Source organism: Vigna unguiculata, chromosome 7 (genome assembly GCF_004118075.2).
Source record: "Vigna unguiculata cultivar IT97K-499-35 chromosome 7, ASM411807v1, whole genome shotgun sequence".
Classification (NCBI taxonomy): Eukaryota; Viridiplantae; Streptophyta; class Magnoliopsida; order Fabales; family Fabaceae; genus Vigna; species Vigna unguiculata.
The window spans coordinates 40532676-40554583 of record NC_040285.1 but is presented as its reverse complement, the minus strand read 5'-3'; the positions used below and the strand labels follow the sequence as shown (position 1 = coordinate 40554583).

Sequence of the window (21908 nt, the reverse complement as noted above, 5' to 3'; positions counted from 1 at the left end):
GGGTTGAATCAAATCATATTATTTTAATTTTATTCTATTCATTTATAATCCAATTCACCAAGTCACCTATCTTTTATTGTTACATGTCTATTGGGTTGAATTAGTCCTCTTATGTTATATAAGGTCGTTTTCGCAACGATACCTACCCGAAAATATTATACATATAATATAACTTTGATATTTTATAAATAGATTATTATCAATAAATTAATAAATAATCCTTGTAAAACACAAACTTTGTCCCATTGTACTAATATTTTGGGTAATGTAAATGTCAGAGTTTTAAACATGTATGACCAATCAAATGAGCCAGAAAACATGTCTTCCAACATCGTATTTAAGTTTTCATTTTGTTTTTCTTTATTTTTGTTTACTCATGCAGTACATTTTTGTTTTGATTTCCTTTTCATTTTTGTTTATCCTATTCAAGAAGTTTTGGTTTTCAATCTCATCTAATGTTTAAAGTGTTATTCAACCCTATAGTTGTTCCGCAATATCCTAACACCGTATTGTTTTCACTTTCATCACACGTTTATTTATATTTTTCAACCCTACATAACAAGATATAGATACAAAAATAACAATCACTAACCAAGTTAAAAAAAATAAAAAGTAAAAATGTAACTTTTTTTAGCACTCCATGATTTTTTTTTAATAAAGATTCAATTGAAAATATTCAATTTTATCAAAGACTTAAAACTTAGTTAAATTAAATATTTTCCATGCATCGTTAAATAATATTCTCACAACTAGAAATTTTTACGAATGTTCAAAATAATAAAATTAAAAATATTATTTATATTTTAAGAATTAATTATACAATATTATCGCTAATTTGTATATATATAATTGTGGTACAATTTTCTGATTATTTGGCTGACGGTCCACTGTAAATTTACGATATTTATTTTAAACAGTGTAATTTGGAAGTTTTTATGTGGACTGAAGAATAAATAAATATTCTTATTGATATTAACAAATATTTTAAATTACAAACTAGGTTGAAATAAAAATAACTAATAAATATTGTGTAAGAATTGGTTGGCCCAGCCCACTGTGGCCAAGCCATCCATTCATCCAACTTCCAACTAACCATCCAACTACCGATTTGTTTTCCCTTCCTATAACATACTTTTAAGAAAAAAATAAAATAAAAGAGAAATATAATTATTTAAAAAGAATAATTCTTTTACAAATTAATATCAACTTAGTTCTAAATTAAATTGTAAAAGATATGCGTCGTCTCCAAATACTCTTAAAAAAAGAAAATAAAAAGAAGTTAACTTTTCAAGAAATCAAAATAATTTTTTATATATAAACTAAAAATCAATCTGTAACACATTTTCTAAATTTTGAACTTTATTTTTCTTGGTGAGAGTGTGATTAATAACATTGATTCATATTTGTATTCGATAGGAAACGCTATTGATTTGAACTCATTTTTCATCTTCATTGCTGTGGCTGTGATGTCAGACAACAACTACTCGCTGGAGTCGTTCACGGTGGAAAGCAGCGACGGAGTGAAGCTCCGTACGAGGGTGTTCAAGCCACGAACACAAGGAAACGGCAATTTGGGGATCGTTTTGGTGCACCCATATTCCATTTTGGGCGGTTCCCAGGGTCTCCTCAGAGGAATCGCTTCTGGGTTGGCTCTCAATGGTTACACCTCTGCCACCTTTGACATGAGAGGTGTCGGCAAATCCACCGGCAGACCTTCTCTCACTGGTTTCGCTGAAGTTAAGGATGTCGTTGCTGTCTGCAACTGGCTCTCCAACACTCTCTCTCTTCCCAGGATTCTGTTGGTCGGTTCTTCCGCAGGTATCGTTTCCCATCTCTCAGATCAGATCTGTCAAATTCATCACCCTCCCCCCTTTTCAATTTTCTCATCCTGATCCGCTCTCTCACAAACACATCTTCCACCTACCACTAAATTTCAGTGTGGGAAAAAAGTTGCTGCCTTTAGTACAGATTACCTTCTTTCTTTATAATCTCTGAACTGTGTGGATTTGGGTATTCAAAGTGTTTGCTGTTTGTGTTGAGGGTCTGTGATCTCAAAACTTCAGTCGCAGCTTTATCTGCTCAGGTTCTAACCCTGTTGAAAGTATGTTTTTGGTTCCTGGTTCAGATGTAGACCCATTTCTGAAGTTGCTTTCCGTGTAAGTGTTGAAATGAGAAACTAAATAGGATACGTGCTTGTGTTTACATATGAGCTGCTAGGTTAGACTTGTGGTGGTAATCCACATGCTTTTTATCTGTATGACAGATTTCACAAACTGCAGAAGGTGATGTAGAAATTAGCAGCACAACAAGTTAAAGTCTGAAAGAATTGGCATATGTTTAAGTTGTTTCTTTTATTACAGGTGCACCTATAGCAGGGTCTGCCGTTGATCAGATTGAAAAAGTCGTTGGCTATGTAAGCATAGGTTACCCATTCGGAATCACTGCCTCAATCCTTTTTGGACGACACCACAAAACCATCCTACAGTCCGCGAAACCAAAACTCTTCATTATGGGAACGCAAGACGGATTCACAAGCGTAAAGCAGCTGAGGAATAAGCTTAATTCTGCAGCAGGACGTGTTGAAACACATCTAATCGATGGTGTAGGTCATTTCCAAATGGAAGGGCCTGCTTATGACGCAGAGATGGTGGATCTCATCATTAAGTTTATTGCAACACTGTGAAGACGTATAAGTGATTGCTGAGTGTGAATTTTAGCATCTCTATTGGGATTAATTTGTGTACATAATCTGACTTGTTAAATCTGCATATTAAACTCTTGATGTGTGTCCCCTGTTCCGCCTTCTAAATCAAAGCAATCGGATATAGACAGAGTAAGCATAAAATCCATGTTTTCATGATTTGTAATTTACATGTTACAGCTACATATCACTAGTTTCTATAAAAAAAAATATAACATTTCTAGTACACTGCTTAACATAAAAGTTAAGAAAAGAAATCCACGATAATACACATAGCATGTTATGATAGCCATGCGGTGTTGCCAACTTCGTATACATCTAAGATGGAACACTGGTCCGTCTTGGTAATTTATCGCTATCTGACCCATCGAGGACTCTAACACCGCCTGGATTATGCTTCTTCCAGAGTTTTTTCTGATTCGAAAATGGAGGTTCTCCATCTGGTTTAAGCAAGAGAGTTCAAGGAACATAAAGTATGAAATACAATTGTGATCAATAATCTAAAATGGAATAAGTTAGTCAATAAGGAAATACGAAATACATGTGGTATTTCATCAATAAAATTATATGCTTGCAAGAAAACAAAGAAAAGAACCCACTGCAGTATTCACAGCCTTGTATTTCATCATCTTATAACTTGACCACTGCAGTGGCAAAAAAGTTCATAAAGAAAACCCCACTCCCCAACCCGTTTTGTTGGTCTACTAGCAATATCCAAAAATTAGGATACAACAGAATGTGGTGAAAACCTTAAAAATTATACATGAACAAATTTCTAGTTACTTAGTTATTACCACTTTCTCCCTCAGACACATCTCCGAGCATGGCAATTGCATTAATAAGAGCCTGTTCATGTTCCTACATTTCAAAAGGAGAGCTATCATTATTGTAGTAATTAAAAATAGACAAAATAAAGCTGGAATTGAGAAAATGGATGACACCCACTTTTAGCATTTTCTTTGCTTTCTCCATTTCAATGGGATCAGGAGGATTGGCAGTGAAAACCTTTTCAACCTGTTTTGGTTCCATTCCGATAGTTAATATTAAGGAGACAAATATTTGCATCATACAGAGTAGCCAAATCTAACTAACAAATTTGGAAATTTGTATTGCATGTGCTTATACCTCTTTGATAACTGCATCTGTATGGAGTATCCGAATATTATCTGTAGGCTTTTTCCTGCTCCCATTTTGTGATGAAATCGAATCTTTCTTGGGCTGAACCTTTGTCACTCCCCTACCTCTTCCAGCACCACCAACTCCACCATGAGACACAGACTTCTTCAATCCTCTACGCGGAGGTGGCTGGCCAACTTTACGAGATAGAGACATTTCAGGATGTTCACCCTCCCAACGAATGTCTTCTGGAGATATCTGCCATATTGAATAAATACTAGACAGTAACTAGAAATTCATCATTGATTGAGTTGATATTTAGCAACAGCGACACAAACTCTCAATACTAAATGATAAAAATTAATGAATAGAAAAGTAGAGACAGTAAAAATCCCTTACTATAATAGAAAATCTAATACATTTTTTGCACACAAAATTAACTAAAAAAGTAATAAATAACGGATGCAATCAAGAAATCAAGAGACCAAGCTTATTCCTATTTCTTTGTGCCAAATTGTGACAGAAAGCACTTTTTTTAACAAATGAAAATAGAAGAATTCACCAATGCCAATGCTGGTCCATGATAGCCAAGGACGGTGACTAATGTCATTCCCTTCAACCGGAAAACCAACTAGATTTTAGTTTTGGGCACGGAAATGTTTATTTCATCATGCATCCTACCCCAAAGAAATGAGATTATGAGACACGTGATCACCGTGGGAAATGTAGGATATGCGAAAACTATAAGTTTACATGTCAGGAGAAAAATATTGCTTCCAAAGAAAAGAAAAAGGCAAGCTAAAGCTAGGTCTAAATGAATGGTATGCTATTATAATGAACATGAATTAATATTAATATTGCAAGAATTTTACCTCTTTTAGATTGACCCATTCCCATGTTTCATTTGCAGAATTCATATCATAGACCAAAGCATGCAGTCCCTACAAAATATTTAAATAGAAATATCAAAAGGTCTGTGCTCCTCAGTTTTTATAGTATGCTACAAACGCACCTCAGCAGCATTATAATCAGTTATAACAGCTTCATAGAAGTGGTTGTCTTCCGGCCACCTTGTCCAAACCTTCCTTCCAATACAAGGATCATAAGAAGCTCCTTCAGCAGGTCCTTTACCTGCAAAAGCACCAGAAGACCTCCCCTGATTCGTGACCTGGCTTCGGCTTGTAATTCCTGATGAAGGGAACTGTATGGACTTCAGTGAAATGCACGAATCAATGTTTTTTTTTTTTTGTTTGAGAACGGGAAACAATGACCATAGAGGAAGTGTAACTCATTTTCTTGATATCCCAAAACCAAAATGCTTACTTACTGTTTTTTGCTTTTTGGTCTGCGTTCCTGATGGAGGTCCATGCTTTAATGTGGATGATGATGGTTGCATAGGTCGACGAACTGTGGGAGATGGTGCACCCAAGGGTAATGAAGCCACAGATTGAGACGCCTTTTGTTTCTTACGAGATGCCGAAACGGTAGGGCTGGTATTGTGGTTGTGAACTTGTTCAGCAGTATATACAGTTCCAGATTGGAGTCCATTTCCCTTTCTCCACTCCCTAACAGCACAACTGGTTACACCCCACATTGAAATGCAGAGCAAACCACAGTTTGCTCGATGGTATACAGAAACTTCTCAGTAGAATATGACAAAAAATAATATGACCTTATCCTGTGAATCATGTCATCAGAATTGACTCTTGATAGAAGTTCTCTGTGTTCTTCATCTGATACTCTCAGCTCCTTTCTAAGCTCTGTAATTAAACTTTCTTTTTCCTGTAGTACACAGGAACAACAGAACAGATCATCAATACTATCCATCATACTTTATAGAAAGACAAACCGATGAATCGAGACAGAATTACCCAAGTGACTGCGTCTGATTGAGCTTTAAAAGCCCGCAGGACAGAGGTGTATGCTTCTTGTTCAAGGTTATGGATTTGTGTTTCCATGTCATTGTGTATCCTAGGAAATGAACCAGAGCCTATGATTGCTGATCTTCCATTTCCAGGTACAGCAACATGATCTGGATATTGAAATCTATTTTTCCGTTGATGGGATGGAGGAAGATCATCATCTGTTCCTGTTTCATAATATGAAAATTAATAAGAAAAATGTTCATTCAGTCATTATTCATCACACAATTGAAATGTTCATTCGTATCATTCTGATATCTGAGAAAAATTAGAATGGTAAAGCATATCACCATGTCTGCATTCAACACTGTGCACTACATTGTACTAGTACGTGATTGCAAAAAATTTTATTGTCATGTCTCCTTCTCAGTTAGAATAACTTTCTCCAACATTTGGATAATACCAAAGTTACTATAAATGTGTTCGCTTGAAGGATTTCAGATACACATAAATGACACAACATGTAAAAGTCTTTTAAATGAAGAGTGGAGATCACAATCATGGCATTGAATGAAATGGAAAATAAGATTAGTATGAAGGGAGGAGAAAATGAAGGTATTCAGGTGTCTTGCTTAACACATGCATATATTGTTGTCAGTAACAACAATAATTCCTACATGTCAACTTACCAATTCAAAATAAATAGATCAAATTTCTAATTTTCAAACTAAGGTCCAAACTCATTCTAGCCAGTGTCTATCCTACACCTTATGTACCCATATAGCAAAGCAGTTACAGTTATTCTGAATATTGAGTCAAACATATCAGATGAAATTCAAAAGTTGCAGTTTCAGATAACAAAGTTTCACCTTCCAAAAAGTAACAATGTTCAATCCAGTCCAATGTCATTATAGAAACACAATACAGGGTAAACAAAAACACAGTAGATAAAGGTAGGATAGGGTTTGGTGGCCACCTAGAAAAGACACGACACAACACACTCTACCTAAAAATAAAACCCTAGAAAACAAAAAACAAAACTTTGAATTAACCCACCACTGCTATCGGAGGAGAGATCAAATTCCATACCGCGCCTCAAGCGTCAAAATTATAAAACCTACGGATTAACTTCTCTTCAAGCACGCGAGTTCCTCAATGCTGTTAACAATCAAAAAACAACAATTGGGAACAAAACGCGGTCCAATTCGAACCCAGTGAAAAATAATTTTGAATTCGGGAACGAGAGAGGTACGTTTGCTTCATCAATTTTCTTCCCCTAATTAATTCGTTAGTGTAGAAAATTATACCTGTCAATAATACAGAAAAATCACATATAATTATTTTGAAATTCTGCTATCATGTTAACAATAATAATTATATAAGAATGATAGTAATAATGGCGTTATAATGAAAATTGGGGTAATAATTATAACTATAATTAATTGATATTACTGGTAGTTGTCTCAAGACTTTCAAAATAATTATTATGATATAATATCTGGAACATTGTAACATTAACAACAATTGTTACAAATATAATAGTATAATCATGATGGTGGTTACTGATATTTGGATATGATAATAAAATTCATTAGGAAATAACAATCATAAGTATTCTGATGAAACAATTTTAAGTATTAAAATGTAGGTTAATTAAATAAATATGGATGAATTGAATTAACTTTACCACAGTTTGAGATTCAATTTGACAATTAAGTTGTTTACCAAATAATTGAAACTGAGTTAAATTTTAATCCGTTAAATAAATTATCTTAATTTGAATTATGCACAGTTATGGTTGCATCAATTGGATTTCTAGGGTGATTTCAATGCTTCCCTGTATTAGTAACAATTTATGTATGACATTCATCAATAATATAATTAAAAAGTTAACAATTATAATAAGATAAAAAATTAAAATATACATAACTAAAATTTCATATTTATGATATCTAAATAACACAATCCTTATATTTAAATTTGAAGAGTTATTATTGCCCAACATGAAAACCTAAAAGCGTTGTTAAACTTATAAATAATTATCACGAAAAAAATCTCTTATTCTATGTTTTTATTTATTTATTTTCCTTTATTTTCACCTTTCATTTTATTTTATTAGTACGTGGACTCGTGCTCTTCGCTAATGATAACCATGCTGAAAGACAGAATAATTATTTTATATATGTAATAATATGTAAAAGAAATTTAACCTCAGGAAAAAAAATATTTATATATAAAGATATGTTTTTTAATATTTAATTTGTTAAGGTTGTCTACATATTTCTAAAATAAAAATGAAAGAAAAAAAAAGTGTAAGAATACAAAAATAAATTGTATTGAAGCAATTGATTTAAGTAAAATAATTTTGTGATGTGTATTTGTAGTGTTGAATTGGTATACGTGTGGTGTGTGATGGAGAAGAAAATAAGAGGAGAAATGTTAATTTGAATTGAAAAAAGGGTTAGGATTTTGGGCACGGCATCGCATCCCATCACACCCTACCGGACCGAATGCGCGAGAACGGTTGACCCGAAAAACCATATCATATCATATCATCAACACGCATATGGGAAGAGCGCTGTTACTCACCCACACCCACCTCTTCTCTCCCAAATCTCTCTTTCCACCCTCTCTCCGCCACCGCCCCACCGCCGCTACCGCCACCGCCACCAAGAGGATTTTCCATTTCTGCCCTCCGCTTGCATGCCGCTCCATGGACCACTCTTCTATCGAATCCGTCACCCAACGCCTCAGCAATCACAATCTCCATAGATTGAGCCTTGAAGATCTCAAATGGGACCATTCCTTCGTCAGAGAATTACCCGCCGATCCCCGCTCCGATTCTTTTCCCCGAGAGGTCTCTTCATCTTTCTATTCCCTTTCCGTTTCCGCATTTCCAATTCCTAATTTTTATGTTTCTCCTTTCAGGTGCTGCATGCTTGCTACACTAAAGTCTCGCCCTCTGCTCAGGTAGAAGACCCTCAACTTGTTGCCTTCTCCCACCCAGTTGCCGACCTACTAGATTTGGACTATAAAGAGTGAGTCAGTTACTTCCTCACTCATTCATTCCTTCCGTGTTTATGTTTCTTAGTTAGGTTGATCTTCAAAATTTCCATTCCATTGCAAACATACCTGCACTATATAGGACCAAATCTTTGCTCATAATGGAGAGGCTGAGCAGCACAAGCACTTGTATTCTGGGGTTTAACCTCTAATTTCGTGTTGTTATGTTACTTATGAGTATTATTACCATGCCAAAAACTTTTTTCAGTCCGATTGGGGCTTCCTCGCTATTTATTTTGTTGTTTCCATCTCTTTTGTAGGCAAAAGTCGCGTGCTTTACTCGTGCACCGACTAACCATTCTTGTTTTCTGAGTTTCAGATTCGAGAGGCAAGATTTCCCCCTTTTCTTCTCTGGAGCATCGCCTTTAGTTGGAGCGTGAGTGCTGTAACTATGTCTGTGGGTTTTTGGGACTGTCAATAATGCTACAAATGGGCGTGATTGTGATTGATCCCTCTTCTGTACAGGTTGCCTTATGCTCAGTGCTATGGAGGGCATCAATTTGGTATGTGGGCTGGGCAGTTGGGCGATGGTAGGGCAATTACGTTAGGGGAGATACTGAATTCAAAGTCTGAAAGGTGGGAACTGCAACTCAAAGGAGCTGGGAAGACTCCTTACAGTCGCTTTGCTGATGGCCTTGCGGTGCTGCGCAGCAGCATCAGGGAGTTCCTTTGCAGTGAAGCAATGCACCACCTTGGGATACCGACAACTCGTGCACTCTGTCTTGTGACCACTGGAAAGCTGGTCACTCGAGACATGTTCTACGAGTATGTTTGCTGAACTTTCACTAATGCCTTTATGGTATACTATTGTTAAAATGTCCCGAATTTGTTGTGATCATTTAAAATTCCTGCCTCTGCTTAATTAGATGATGACCAAATTGGCAAGTTCTAAATTTTGAAATGCCAAGGTTCATAGACTTTGGGGCAGAATGATTCCTTTTTTCTCCTATACAACTTATATATAATGAAAATATTCTGTATCTTAGCATTTTTGGTACTTCTTGAAATTCTAGTGTCATATGCTATGCATAGTGGTTGCTGAGAAAGGGGGGAGTGGGGTTTGTGGGAGTTGAAGCTGAATTTTAGTTTTGAATAACTGGAATTTTACTTTGGTTTGCGAATTTGTATCCTGCTCATTTTAAAAATTAATTACATGAATAAGTTGTTAATATTGCACGTGCAGTGGCAATGCAAAGGAAGAACCTGGTGCAATTGTTTGCAGGGTCGCCCAATCTTTTCTACGCTTTGGGTCCTACCAAATACATGCTTCCAGAGGTGAGGAGGACCTTGGCCTTGTTCGTGTTTTGGCAGACTATACTATCAAGCACCACTTTCCTCATATTGAAAACATGAGTAAGAGTGAAGGCTTATCTTTCTCCACTGGTGATGAAGATCATTCTGTTGTAGATCTTACTTCAAACAAGTATGCAGGTATTATTTTTTTTTTTTGTAGAATTAATGGCAGTGACTTTTTTACCTTGAGATTTATAATGAAGGGAACATGGTTATTCATTTTGAAGTTTGATCTGACTAAACACTTTTGGGTCGTTATTTGGTATTGCTTAAATTGCATGCACCTGGTGATTGTGAGCATATGCCAGGTTATATTCACGTGCTGCTGCAATATAAACAGCAGAGTGACAAAATTATGGAAAAAATTACAAGACTGTGTTTAAATAAATGACTTTATTATGGTGAAATAATTCCTTTTTTTTTTTTTTTCTGTTGTCAGTTTCTTGGGAGCTTTGAAAAAATCCCAAAAACGAAAGACGTGACCAAACATGGGCTGAATCCTTTTCATTGACTAATTCCTGAGTTTCACAACCTAATATATTACTAAAATAACCATAGGAGTTGAAACATGATGCTAGCTAAATAAGTTAACTATGCCTGCCTACATACTAAACATAATAATTCCATATTTAAAGGCAACGAGATGTTACAGTTTAACTTAACATCCATACTAATGAATTTTTTGAATCTTCAAGTTAAGCTCATCTCTTCTGGATTATACTGCTGCCTTCATCATATATACGAAACCTGAATGTTGACCATGTATCCCTTCTTTTTAATGGTTTTTTTTTGGTCAGCATGGGTGGTGGAGGTTGCTGAGCGTACTGCTTCCTTGATTGCTAGATGGCAGGGGGTTGGTTTCACTCACGGTGTGCTGAACACAGATAATATGAGTGTTTTGGGTCTTACGATAGATTATGGCCCATTTGGATTTTTGGATGCTTTTGATCCTAAATTTACCCCAAATACTACAGATCTTCCAGGTCGAAGATACTGTTTTGCAAACCAGCCTGATATTGGTTTGTGGAATATTGCACAGTTCACAACAACACTACAAGCTGCTCATTTAATAGATGAAAAAGAGGCTAACTATGCTATGGAGAGGTAGTAGTAACACTTATGCTATCCTTTTTTTCAATCTTAGAGGAGAAAATAGGATTGAAATTGCCTTTGAATGTTTCACCTGATTTTGTTGTGTTTCAGATATGGAACGAGATTTATGGATGACTATCAGGTCATAATGACAAAAAAGCTTGGCCTCCCCAAGTATAACAAGCAGCTGATTAATAAACTTCTTACCAATATGGCTGTTGACAAAGTCGATTACACAAACTTCTTCCGTACACTTTCAAATATTAAAGCAGACACAAGCATTCCAGATGAAGAGCTGTTAGTCCCACTAAAGTCAGTACTGCTAGATATTGGTAAAGAGCGTAAAGAAGCATGGACCAGTTGGTTGAAAACATATGTACACGAGGTACAGTTATTTCATGTTTTTTCTTTTGGTTAAGTTATCCACTTGTGGTAAAAAGAATCATGTTGACTGATTATGAGCGTTGATTGTGGGTTTACTTCTCTTTATCTATGGGTTTGCATATGCATGAGTTTTCTTAGTAAATCCCGCCATTTTTTAAACTGTCAGTTTTCTGGTTTGGTAGGTATTATGTTGAACCTCTGGAACTCTTCTTCTTTGCTTCTTTATGCTATTTTTAGCTTACTCGTCCATTTGAAGAACCATCCCCGTTTTTTCTTCAATTTCTTTTCTCATGCCTAGAGTTCTGGATTGTTCCCCTTGCATCACATAAATTGACTTTTACATTACTTACTCTATCTGGCTCATTTAAAGGTTCCAAGTGACAGAATCTTGGATGAATAGAGGGCGAAATTGATGGTCCATTTATGTTTATTAGCCTCCTGTTTGCTAGAGGCATACCCATTTGCAACCTTTCTCGTTCAGATTTCAGAAGAATGAGCAACGTCTCAGTTAATAGTTGACTTGCATATTTTTGGGCTTTTGAAGTATTTTTCATCTAATGTTTATACCTTCTAAAAATTTTATTTAATTAGGACTCTCATCATGACCGAATATTTTCTTTTTACTAAGCAATGGGTAATGTTATACCAAAGAAAAACGAATGGGTGGTGCTACGACGAAATTGCTGATACCACAAGAAGTTGAACTTCTTGTGCCATAGGTTGCCGCAATATTTTATGCAGGATCAAATACTTGTTGTGGTTTTGTGACCTAACATCATTACTTGTGATATTGCAGTTGTCTACCAGTGGCATTTCGGATGATGAAAGGAAGAGGTCCATGGATGGGGTGAATCCTAAATATATACTGAGGAACTATCTCTGTCAGACTGCTATTGATGCTGCAGAAATAGGTGATTTTGGAGAAGTCAACAGATTGCTCAAATTAGTGGAGCGTCCCTTTGATGAGCAACCAGGAATGGAAAAATATGCTCGCTTGCCCCCAGCTTGGGCATATCGACCGGGGGTATGCATGCTTTCTTGTTCTTCTTGATAATATTCCAGATACCAGATATAGGTCAAAATCCAAACTGCAAAAAAAAAAATACAAAAATGAAAACACAAACTCTAGGAAATAAGAGGGAAAAATATAGTGTGTTTGTATTATAGATTTAGTCTTTTACATGTTTTTCCTTATTTTCTATTTTTCTTACCGTTGTTTTTTTTTCTCATTGTTTCCAAAACACTGCCATGAGTATTGTGTAACATGTACAATTCCAATTACGAGAGTAACTGTCTCCAATGTAATATTTGGTCGAAGGATTTGTTTGAGGGTTGGTTGTAATTTTAGTGTGAAAAATTGTTTGTATTGATCTAATAAAATGACGCTATTGTAGGGCACAGAGAGATAAAATAAATTTGTGATGGGTAAGAGAAACCAATTTTATTAAATGCACGAGTGTTATAGGATGATGAAGCTTTAGTCTTTGTTCTCACTAGATGTTGGAAAGGGAGAAGAAACAACTACGATGGAATCGACGATAATTAACCGGTTAGCCATGATATGACATGATTTTCGCATTATTTAACTTGTTTGATACGACATGGCAACGGTGTTTTAAGAAAACTTCACGAGATTAATAAATAAGATGATTAGTTTTAAGAAATAATAATGAAATTAGAATTTGAATGTTAAAGAACAATTTAAGATATTTTAAAAAATGGTAGAGATAATATTATATATATATATAATTTTAGTAAACTAAATTTATATTTTAAATATTTAGTGATGATATTCTGTTATAAATTTCAGTTTAATTATCAAGTATTTGCCTTACCTTTTCATCTAATTATGTCTAGCTATGTGCGATTTAAAAAAAAAAAATCCTCTTTTTGTTTTTAATTGCAAGTATTTTTGCTTTTTTTTAAATACGTAATTATTTTATCTTCTCTTAACTTTTACGGAAAATAAAATTAATATATAATGCACCAAATAATGTTTTAAAGTATAAGTAATGTATTAAAATTAAAATTTGGTCACTGAATTAGGATAAATATGTTTTAAAAATATTTTAGAAAGAAATACTCTGATGCTATCGAGAAATAACTGATTTATAAAATCTGTTTCTGGTTCGAATTCAAAGTTCTCAGTTTTTGTTAAGAAGGTCTTAATATTTTTAAAATTATAAAAATCGTCCTTCGTCTTTCATTTTCTTCTTTTATTTTTGTTTTTTATTTTTAAAATGCTTCACCTTTGACTCTGGTTAAGCAGTCCATGTCCACAGCCCATTCATACTTCAAAAAATTAATTTGTATATTGAAAGAGTTTCATTATTTTTGTATTTAAAACTGTTAAAAAAACTTGAAATTAATATAATTCACTATAATTTTTGATATTAAATACAAGTATTTTTTGATAAAAATTAATTCTATTCGAGTAAGACAATCAGAAGTAATAAAGTTTTTTTCCAAAGCAATTTAGAACAATAATATAACATTGGAATTTGGGAGTTCATAATATTATTTATTTATATTTGTAACATTTATAACGAGCAAATGAACAAAAAGAAGAAGGGTGGAATCATAAATTTCAAAGGATCAAAATCAAATCAAATCATAATGTTTAACAGTTTTTGGTGGGTACATTAACTAATTTTAAAATGGTTAGAAGTCTTTTAATCATCTCTAAATGACCAAATAAATAAGAAAAAAAATAATCAATTTAAATATGTAAACTAAAAAATTTAGAATAGTAAAGATTTTGAAATTAAATATTCAAATAAAAAGAAAGTCTTAGTTATTTTTGGCACATTAATACTCAGGACAAACATTTTTTTTTTTTGTTGAGGAGAGAGGAAAGATGAAACAAGGCCCATGAAGGACTGAACGTTGCGTTTCATTGCCTAATAAATTGGGTATTTGGGTTTGGGATGAGACTCTTCTCTTGTTACCACAGGGCGGCTAGGGTTTTACTTATCTTTTTTCTCCGTTGTGTTCTGTTTTGTTTCTTACTAGACTCCACTGCTGTGAGAAATTAGGATGGAAGAGTTGTCGATTATGAAATGAGATAGGTTTCAGATTGAGATTGAGATTGAGTTGGCGTAACACATAATTAGGGTTCTGGATTAAAGAGGGATCGGTGAAGAAAATGGCAAGCATGAACCCTTTTGATTTGTTGGGTGATGACGCAGAGGACCCATCTCAGCAAATTGTGGCGGAGCAGCTCAAGGTCGTCACTGCCGCTCCTAAGAAACCACAAACGCAGCCCAACAAACCTGCTCAGCTTCCTACCAAGCCACCCCCTCCTTCTCAGGCCGGTCTGTGTTCTTCCCTTCTTCTTCTTCTTTTGCATCGGAATGTGCAATCTAGCACATTCTTTCGTGATTCTCCTTCTGTTTGAGATGTTTTTACATGCACTCCTTCAATTTGCATCTCTGATTTGATTTTCTTTTTGAAATATGCCGTTTTTTCTTTTTATTTGGGTTGGGATATAAATAATGGCTGGTGCCTTGTGTCGGGATAATTATTTGTCGTTGTTGTTGTTGGAACACTGGGGCTTTGAAGTTCTTTGAATGGATGGAATATATATTTATGGTTGATTATTGATTATTATCGTAGCTTTTATCGAGAATCTTTTTCTCATTTCTTAATACAAATTTTCAATAGTAAACAAGTCAAAGTCAATAAACATGGCTTATTTATGATCTCCCCTAAAGGATATTGTTTTGGTTGTGTTACTATCCGCTATCTCAATCCCTTCGTGCTCCCTGTTTATTTGTTGTTCATTCATGGTTATTTTTTTCATTAATTTTCCTCTTTTTTTTGTAATAGTGAGGGAGGCAAGGAGTGACTCTTCACGCGGTGGGCGTGGTGGTGGTGGACGTGGAAGTGGACGTGGTCGTGGCCGCGGAGGCAGTGGTTTCAACAGAGACTTCTCCAATGATGAGAATTCGTTTGCTCCCCATGCTGGTCAAGGTGCTCTTGATGGAGAGAGTGGGAGGTCTTCAGAAAGGTCTGGCTATGGTGGACCTCGCGGTCCTTATCGTGGTGGTCGTGGCGGACGTGGAGGTTTCGGTGATGGGGAAGCTGGTGAAGATGGGCAACCACGACGAGTCTATGAACGTCGCAGTGGGACTGGACGCGGGTAACCGTGATATTTGTAGCATATTTCTGGGTTGTTGAATTGACTTTTGGCTCTTGTATTTAATGTTAGATTGTTCTATTTTGCAGAAATGAATTCAAACGGGAAGGTTATGGGAGAGGAAACTGGGGACTACAAACTGATGACCTTGCCCAGTAAGGGAGACCCCGCACTTCCCTTTCTACATGATTTCTGCTTAATACTATTTTGACGGATTTTTATTGATGCTTGTTCCTTTTCCTCTTTTGAATTTTACTTAGGGCAACTGATGAAGTTAATGAAACTGCTAAGAATTTTGGCGAAGAAAAGCCTTCAGGTGAGAATGATGTTGCTGCTGATGGAAACATGGAGAATCCTGCTAATGAGGCTGAAGAAAAAGAGCCTGAGGATAAGGTGAGTGTTCGATTTGGTCTCAAGTGCTTTGATTTTCTCTTCATCAGCTTTTGTATATCGTTAATTTTTTTTATGACTTTATCTGTATACACTTTTGTTTCAATTATAATTTACTTAATATGAAATCATCACTTTGCATGTGACCATGGATGTAAAGTGAGTTACAAAGTGTAGGAATGATAATCCAATAAAGTTTTAGCTTTGTCTGTAAGCTATGGGTTCTCACTCATTGCTTAGGATGCTTTATTCTTTATTTGGTTTTTTTGTGGTAATGTTATTTCTGTCCACACCTAAATCTTAACCTTGGGTTTTGAAAATATCTGTGATTGTTCACTCGATATTTATACATCCGCAAAAGAAAGTCTCACTTTGATTATTTTCTTAATTATAAAATTATAATTTTCCTTTTCAATTTTGGGTTACATCTGCTATTGTGTCAATGTGTATTTTTTAACAAATAATTATTTTTGTGGTTGTATGAGGAATTCTTTAATTAACGCTGGTTTATTTTAATTTTATGGCTGAATTGTATTTTTCCTTTTGGATAGGAAATGACTCTGGAGGAATATGAGAAAGTACTAGAAGAGAGAAGGAAGGCTTTGCAAGCACTTAAAACTGAGGAGAGAAAGGTAGATACCAAAGTTTTTGAATCCATGCAGCAGCTGTCAAACAAGAAAGACAACGATGACATCTTTATTAAGCTGGTGAGGTTTATGACTTTATGTTTCCATTATTTTTGTTTGTAATATTCATATTTAATTTGTTGTATAGCTGACGATATCCTTGACCCTTGGAATTTTTCTTCTTCGAAGGGATCTGATAAGGATAAGCGCAAAGACACTCTTGAGAAGGAAGAGAAAGCCAAGAAGGTGCGATTTAGTTGCTCTTACCTTATCTTTACTGGTGAATTACGTTTTTCATATTTGGCTTAAATTGTTATTTATGGTCAAGTCTTGTACTTGTGTTCTTATTTATTTTATTTTATTGCTTGTGATATTTGTTCAATTGATTGTATGGATTAAGGGTGGAAACAGAAGTTATCTTTTCACCCTTTTACTCTTCTAGTTTGGTTGTTGTCGCTTCCATTTCATCATTGTAATTATCTGTAAGATTGGCAGGTTTACATGCGATATATTTTTTCATTACTTTTGAGTCTTGTGTACATGACCCAGAATATTTGTCTTTCACATATGACATATTTTGTTGACTTTTTTTCCATTTTTGTTTATTGGATTTCATGCTACTAGTCTGTCAGCATCAACGAGTTTCTGAAGCCACCAGAGGGTGAAAGCTTCTATACCGCAGGTGGGCGTGGACGCGGGCGTGGTCGAGGACGTGGTGCAAGAGGTGGTTATGGTGGCTATCCAACTGCTAACGTTCCAGCTCCATCAATTGAAGATCCTGGGCAATTCCCTACTTTGGGTGTCAAGTGAGCATTTCAGTACTATGCTGACATTTTTATGTACCTTGTCTCAATTTTGGTTCTCTGCTTTGAAGCAGGAAAAAGGACTATGGTAATTGGATTTCCTGTATGGGCAGGTTTTTAATTTAATTTAACGTCTTAAAATGTAAATTTAGATTGTTTATTTGGGCCCCTTATTTCCTTATATGGACGAAACGTATCCCCTATTGTTATGTTTTCTTTTAGGGTCATTTTGCATTCCGGCAGAGACAAACGAGGCTGTTTTTCCTTAATCTTTGTTTCGTATCGAGCACAACACAAGGTCCATGCAAAAAATATCATTAAGTTTTATCTATTCATTAAGGTTCTTGGCTCAAAACCGGACAGCACGTTGAGCGTTTAAAACGATATTATTGTTTATCAATGTTTTAGTTGTCAGATAAAAGATTGGTGATCATTAATTTCCAGTTAACAATGTGCAAAATAGGAGTGTGATATAATTTTATTATGATATTGTATGGCATGTGAAGTTCTGTCTATGCATAGTTTTGCTCATATAAAAAAATGTCCTCTTTTGTGGCACTAATTTGAGAATTTGTGTACTATTATTTTATGTATTTTTTTTGAACAAAATTGCTTATAAGTTATGTTTTGAAAAAAAATTGTCCTTGAGTGCGGCTGAAATATTGTTCTAGTGTTTTACTGGGAGTTCCAATGCGTATTTTCGAGAGTTGGAGTGTATATAATACGTGTGGATGTGTTAAATTACTTAACAAAGTTGTCAGACGAATTTTGTTAGGCTTTTGGTATAACTTTTCTACATTAACTTGGTTTTTTTGTTTTCTTATCTTTTACAAAATTCATTTTACTTGATAGTTTTCTAACTTTTACCATCTCCGTATAATTAATTATGAAGCTAGATTGTGAATTTTAGAGTGGGGATGGCATAGGTGTCTAATTGGTTAATTGTATAATCGAAAAATTGTTAATCTTTTTACAGACATTATCTGTTGATTTTTTTTTATTTAATTTTGTACAAAACTACCATAGTGTTTTACTAACTCGTCCAATGACTATTTCAGAAGTTATATGAACAATAATTTTGTTTATGCTGCATAAAAATTCTACAATATATTTACTTGAACCAGTTAATCTTACAAAAGTTTTACAATTTATATGAGAAAATGTATATTTTTTACTTTGTAACAATTATTAATCATGAATAGTGTTGATTAGTGTTATAAGTTAAACTCCCATGACTTTTTAAGTCCATAATAAATGATATATTAGAAAAATGCATTTAATATATGTAAATTGAACCTTTTATTTTCGTGTTGATAGTAAATTTGGTGTCTATGTCACGGCCATCACCATCTAATGTAACCATCTAAAGTAAATTTACATCTAAGATAGCAATCAAGTGCCTTTTAATATGATCGAAATATATGATTTCAAATTCAAAAGTCATTTTAACGTGTCGTGCAAATCGAAGCGAGACTCGGTATAACGCGTCTTCTCTCACTTGATCAAATGCCACTGTTCTGCTGACAAGTCAGAAGTGCGTTTCATTGAAAGTGCGTTTCAAAAACATAGCATGATTTCTTGAAATTCCAGTTCCAATACATCTTTGCTTCCACCCACAAGCAAAGATGAGTGCAAAAATTGTTCTTGTTTGTCTCACCACTGTTATACTTCTTCCTTTGTTGCAACTACCACACTCCTTTGCCTCTGCTAAGACTAATGTTAGCATTGGTGATACCCTTATCGCAGGTAATGAGGGTGCGCAATGGCTTTCTCCATCAGGAGAGTTTGCATTCGGATTTCATCAGCCAGAGGGTTATTCCCTTTTCCTGGTTGCCATAAGATACCAAAACATACCTCATCCCTCTTTCATTTGGTATGCAAATGGAGACAACCCTGCTCCTAAAGGCTCAACACTGGAACTCAGTAAAAGCAGAGGGCTTGTGCTGAAAACCCCACAGGGTGTGAGCTATGGACATCACAGCTCATATCAGGTACAATTTCCCATGGACTAATGAATGACACAGGCAATTTCCAACTTGTAGATGAGAATTCACAGATGTTGTGGGACAGTTTCAGCAATCCAACTGATACCTTGGTGCCAACTCAAATCATGGAGGTTAAAGGCACACTTTCGTCACGCCAGAGAGAGACCAACTACACACGAGGAAGGTTCCAATTTCGCTTGCTTCCGGATGGTAATGCTGTACTTAATCCCATAAATTTGCCTACAAACCGTACTTATGAGGCTCACTATATCAGTAACACTTATGATCCCAACAATACAACAAACTGCGGTTTCCGAGTGATGTTTGATAATTCAGGATTTTATGTATTGAAGAGGAGCTATGAGAAGGTTTATATTACCAATCAAAATGATATGCTCTCAATTGATTCCTATTACTATAGAGCAACCATGAATTTTGATGGAACTTTCACCATATCCCGTTACCCCAAAAGTGGAGCTTCAAATCCAAGCTGGTCAGTTATAAAGACATTGCCAGATGACATTTGCATGGATTTGAAAGCAATCACGGCTGGTAGTGGGGTCTGTGGATTCAATAGTATCTGCACTCTGGAAGCTGATCAAAGACCTAAGTGCACTTGCCCCGAAGGTTATTCTCTTCTTGATTCAACTGATGAGTACGGCAGCTGTAGACCGAATTTGGAACTAGGTTGTGGAGGAAGTGGACAAAGCTTGCAAGAAGATATGTACTTCATGAAGGAAATGGTGAATACAGATTGGCCTGAATCAGATTTTGAGTTGTATCTACATTACAACTCAGAAGACTGCAAGAATTCTTGCTTGCAAGATTGCTTATGTGCTGTTTCTATTTTTAGAGATGATAGCTGCTGGAAGAAGAAACTGCCTCTCTCAAATGGAAGACGGGGTGGACGAGTTCAGGCATCTGCTTTCATTAAGTTGAGGGAAAATGATGCCGTGTCAGATACTCCTTCAAATTCATTCATAGAAGAGAAGGAAAATGAAAAAGATCAAGACACTTTGGTAACTGTGATAGCAGTCCTTCTAGGAGGTTCTGTCTTTTTGAATCTCATGGTGATCAGTGCAGTATGTATTGGCTTCCACTTCTACTACAAGAGAAGTTCTACAAATAATACTGTTGCAGAAACCAATTTGCGCAGTTTCAGCTTTAGAGAGCTTGTGCAGGCAACAGATAACTTCAGAGAAGAATTGGGAAGGGGGTCGTGTGGAATTGTCTTTAAAGGAAAAACGGATTTGGCTACTATTGCTGTCAAAAAACTGGACAAGTTGCTCAAAGACAGCGATAAGGAATTCAAAACAGAAGTGAATGTAATTGGCCAAACTCATCACAAAAACTTGGTTCGCCTGATTGGATATTGTGATGAGCTAGAAAACCGGATTCTGGTGTATGAGTTCATGAGCAATGGCAGTTTGGCAAATTTCCTATTCAGAGATTTCAAGCCTAACTGGAACCAAAGAGTCCAGATTGCCTTTGGGATATCAAGAGGGCTGGTTTACTTGCACGAGGAATGCTTCACCCAGATCATCCACTGTGACATAAAGCCTCAAAATATACTTCTTGATGAGCATTACAATGCAAGAATATCAGATTTTGGGTTGTCAAAGCTACTAATGATTAATCAAAGCCGCACAGAAACTGACGTTCGAGGAACAAAAGGGTATGTTGCACCAGACTGGTTCAGGAGTGCGCCAATCACAACCAAGGTTGATGTCTACAGTTTTGGTGTGCTGCTTCTGGAGATCATTTGCTGCAGGAGAAATGTAGATGATAAGTTTGAGATCGATGAGAAAAGCATTTTAACTGACTGGGCTTATGACTGCTATAGGAATGGAAGAATAGACATTCTGGTTGAAAATGACGATGAGGCTATCAATGACATAAATAAGTTGGAAAGGTTTGTGATGGTAGCTATTTGGTGCCTTCAAGAGGATCCCTCTCTCAGGCCAACAATGAAGAAGGTGATGCTTATGCTGGAAGGAATAGCTCCTGTCACAATTCCACCAAGTCCCTGCCCTTATGCCTCTGTTACTGTTAGTTGTGGTTGAAAAACAGTTTCATTTTATCTCTTGCTTTTTCGTGGTTTTGTGATTAGATGTTTGCTATTCATTTTACTTCTCCTTGTATATGTAGCTGAGTAGCTTCTCAAGGATAAAAAGTTACAAAAGTAATCAAATAGTAGTAATATAACACATTGGCTCGGCTTTGCCATACCGTAGTACATGTTTGTAGAACTTCTGAAAAAACTTCAGAGATTGTTGGGTAGAAGTCACAAAAATAAGTGTTGTATCTGTATAATATACGTTTCAATCCAACTCATAAAAATAAAAGAAAAAGTGCCCTTATGTTGTAGAAGCATGCTTTTTAAAGGCATTAACGTTTTTATGTTTTCTTTGCTAGAAATGTTAATTGAAAGGTAACTATTCTTGTAAGGTTACCA

General features: G+C 35.4%; 5 protein-coding genes across 7 annotated transcripts; 4 read left to right on the top strand and 1 right to left on the bottom strand.

Annotated features, from left to right (window-relative positions):
* The first annotated feature begins 1363 nt into the window (after positions 1-1363).
* Positions 1364-2867, top strand: LOC114191084 (uncharacterized protein MT2364). The gene is made up of 2 exons (XM_028080252.1): positions 1364-1818; positions 2361-2867. Exons 1-2 carry the CDS (start codon positions 1467-1469, stop codon positions 2681-2683), a joined length of 675 nt encoding a protein of 224 aa, XP_027936053.1. The 5' UTR covers positions 1364-1466; the 3' UTR covers positions 2684-2867.
* LOC114191083 (protein EMSY-LIKE 3) lies at positions 2835-6989 on the bottom strand. 3 transcript variants are annotated; one of them, XM_028080249.1, is made up of 10 exons: positions 6736-6989; positions 5689-5906; positions 5490-5599; positions 5145-5382; positions 4830-5027; positions 4690-4758; positions 3827-4075; positions 3647-3715; positions 3496-3559; positions 2835-3141 (listed from the first exon to the last, which is right to left on the bottom strand). In XM_028080249.1, exons 1-10 carry the CDS (start codon positions 6764-6766, stop codon positions 3020-3022), a joined length of 1368 nt encoding a protein of 455 aa, XP_027936050.1. In that variant the 5' UTR covers positions 6767-6989; the 3' UTR covers positions 2835-3019. The 3 variants fall into 3 exon arrangements, with proteins under 3 accessions (XP_027936050.1, XP_027936051.1, XP_027936052.1); XM_028080250.1 differs by having other exon boundaries at positions 5689-5900; XM_028080251.1 differs by having other exon boundaries at positions 4830-5018; positions 6736-6987.
* A 1107-nt stretch (positions 6990-8096) lies between these two features.
* LOC114191669 (UPF0061 protein azo1574) lies at positions 8097-12891 on the top strand. The gene is made up of 8 exons (XM_028081004.1): positions 8097-8536; positions 8608-8717; positions 9062-9118; positions 9208-9507; positions 9926-10173; positions 10833-11139; positions 11239-11512; positions 12308-12891. Exons 1-8 carry the CDS (start codon positions 8246-8248, stop codon positions 12560-12562), a joined length of 1842 nt encoding a protein of 613 aa, XP_027936805.1. The 5' UTR covers positions 8097-8245; the 3' UTR covers positions 12563-12891.
* Positions 12892-14440: 1549 nt separating this feature from the next.
* LOC114189789 (RGG repeats nuclear RNA binding protein A-like) lies at positions 14441-17737 on the top strand. The gene is made up of 7 exons (XM_028078475.1): positions 14441-14825; positions 15340-15652; positions 15739-15804; positions 15910-16042; positions 16591-16746; positions 16855-16911; positions 17290-17737. Exons 1-7 carry the CDS (start codon positions 14657-14659, stop codon positions 17473-17475), a joined length of 1080 nt encoding a protein of 359 aa, XP_027934276.1. The 5' UTR covers positions 14441-14656; the 3' UTR covers positions 17476-17737.
* Positions 17738-18740: 1003 nt separating this feature from the next.
* Positions 18741-21822, top strand: LOC114189788 (G-type lectin S-receptor-like serine/threonine-protein kinase RLK1). The gene has a single exon (XM_028078474.1). The coding sequence runs from the start codon at positions 19480-19482 to the stop codon at positions 21514-21516; it is 2037 nt and encodes a 678-aa protein (XP_027934275.1). The 5' UTR covers positions 18741-19479; the 3' UTR covers positions 21517-21822.
* The last annotated feature ends 86 nt before the right edge of the window (positions 21823-21908 follow it).

Excerpts from the sequence above, each read along its gene's own strand:
- LOC114189789 (XM_028078475.1), top strand. The coding sequence starts at position 14,657 with ATGGCAAGCATGAACCCTTTTGATTTGTTGGGTGATGACGCAGAGGAC. Across the intron at positions 15,653-15,738 it reads CGCAGTGGGACTGGACGCGG|AAATGAATTCAAACGGGAAG; the intron begins GTAACCGTGATA and ends TCTATTTTGCAG. Across the intron at positions 16,747-16,854 it reads ATGACATCTTTATTAAGCTG|GGATCTGATAAGGATAAGCG; the intron begins GTGAGGTTTATG and ends TCTTCTTCGAAG.
- LOC114189788 (XM_028078474.1), top strand. The coding sequence starts at position 19,480 with ATGAATGACACAGGCAATTTCCAACTTGTAGATGAGAATTCACAGATG.
- LOC114191669 (XM_028081004.1), top strand. The coding sequence starts at position 8,246 with ATGGGAAGAGCGCTGTTACTCACCCACACCCACCTCTTCTCTCCCAAA. Across the intron at positions 9,508-9,925 it reads ACTCGAGACATGTTCTACGA|TGGCAATGCAAAGGAAGAAC; the intron begins GTATGTTTGCTG and ends TTGCACGTGCAG. Across the intron at positions 10,174-10,832 it reads TACTTCAAACAAGTATGCAG|CATGGGTGGTGGAGGTTGCT; the intron begins GTATTATTTTTT and ends TTTTTTGGTCAG.
- LOC114191083 (XM_028080249.1), bottom strand. The coding sequence starts at position 6,766 with ATGGAATTTGATCTCTCCTCCGATAGCAGTG. Across the intron at positions 4,076-4,689 it reads AATGGGTCAATCTAAAAGAG|ATATCTCCAGAAGACATTCG; the intron begins GTAAAATTCTTG and ends TCAATATGGCAG. Across the intron at positions 3,716-3,826 it reads CAGATGCAGTTATCAAAGAG|GTTGAAAAGGTTTTCACTGC; the intron begins GTATAAGCACAT and ends GAACCAAAACAG.
- LOC114191084 (XM_028080252.1), top strand. The coding sequence starts at position 1,467 with ATGTCAGACAACAACTACTCGCTGGAGTCGTTCACGGTGGAAAGCAGC. Across the intron at positions 1,819-2,360 it reads GTTGGTCGGTTCTTCCGCAG|GTGCACCTATAGCAGGGTCT; the intron begins GTATCGTTTCCC and ends CTTTTATTACAG.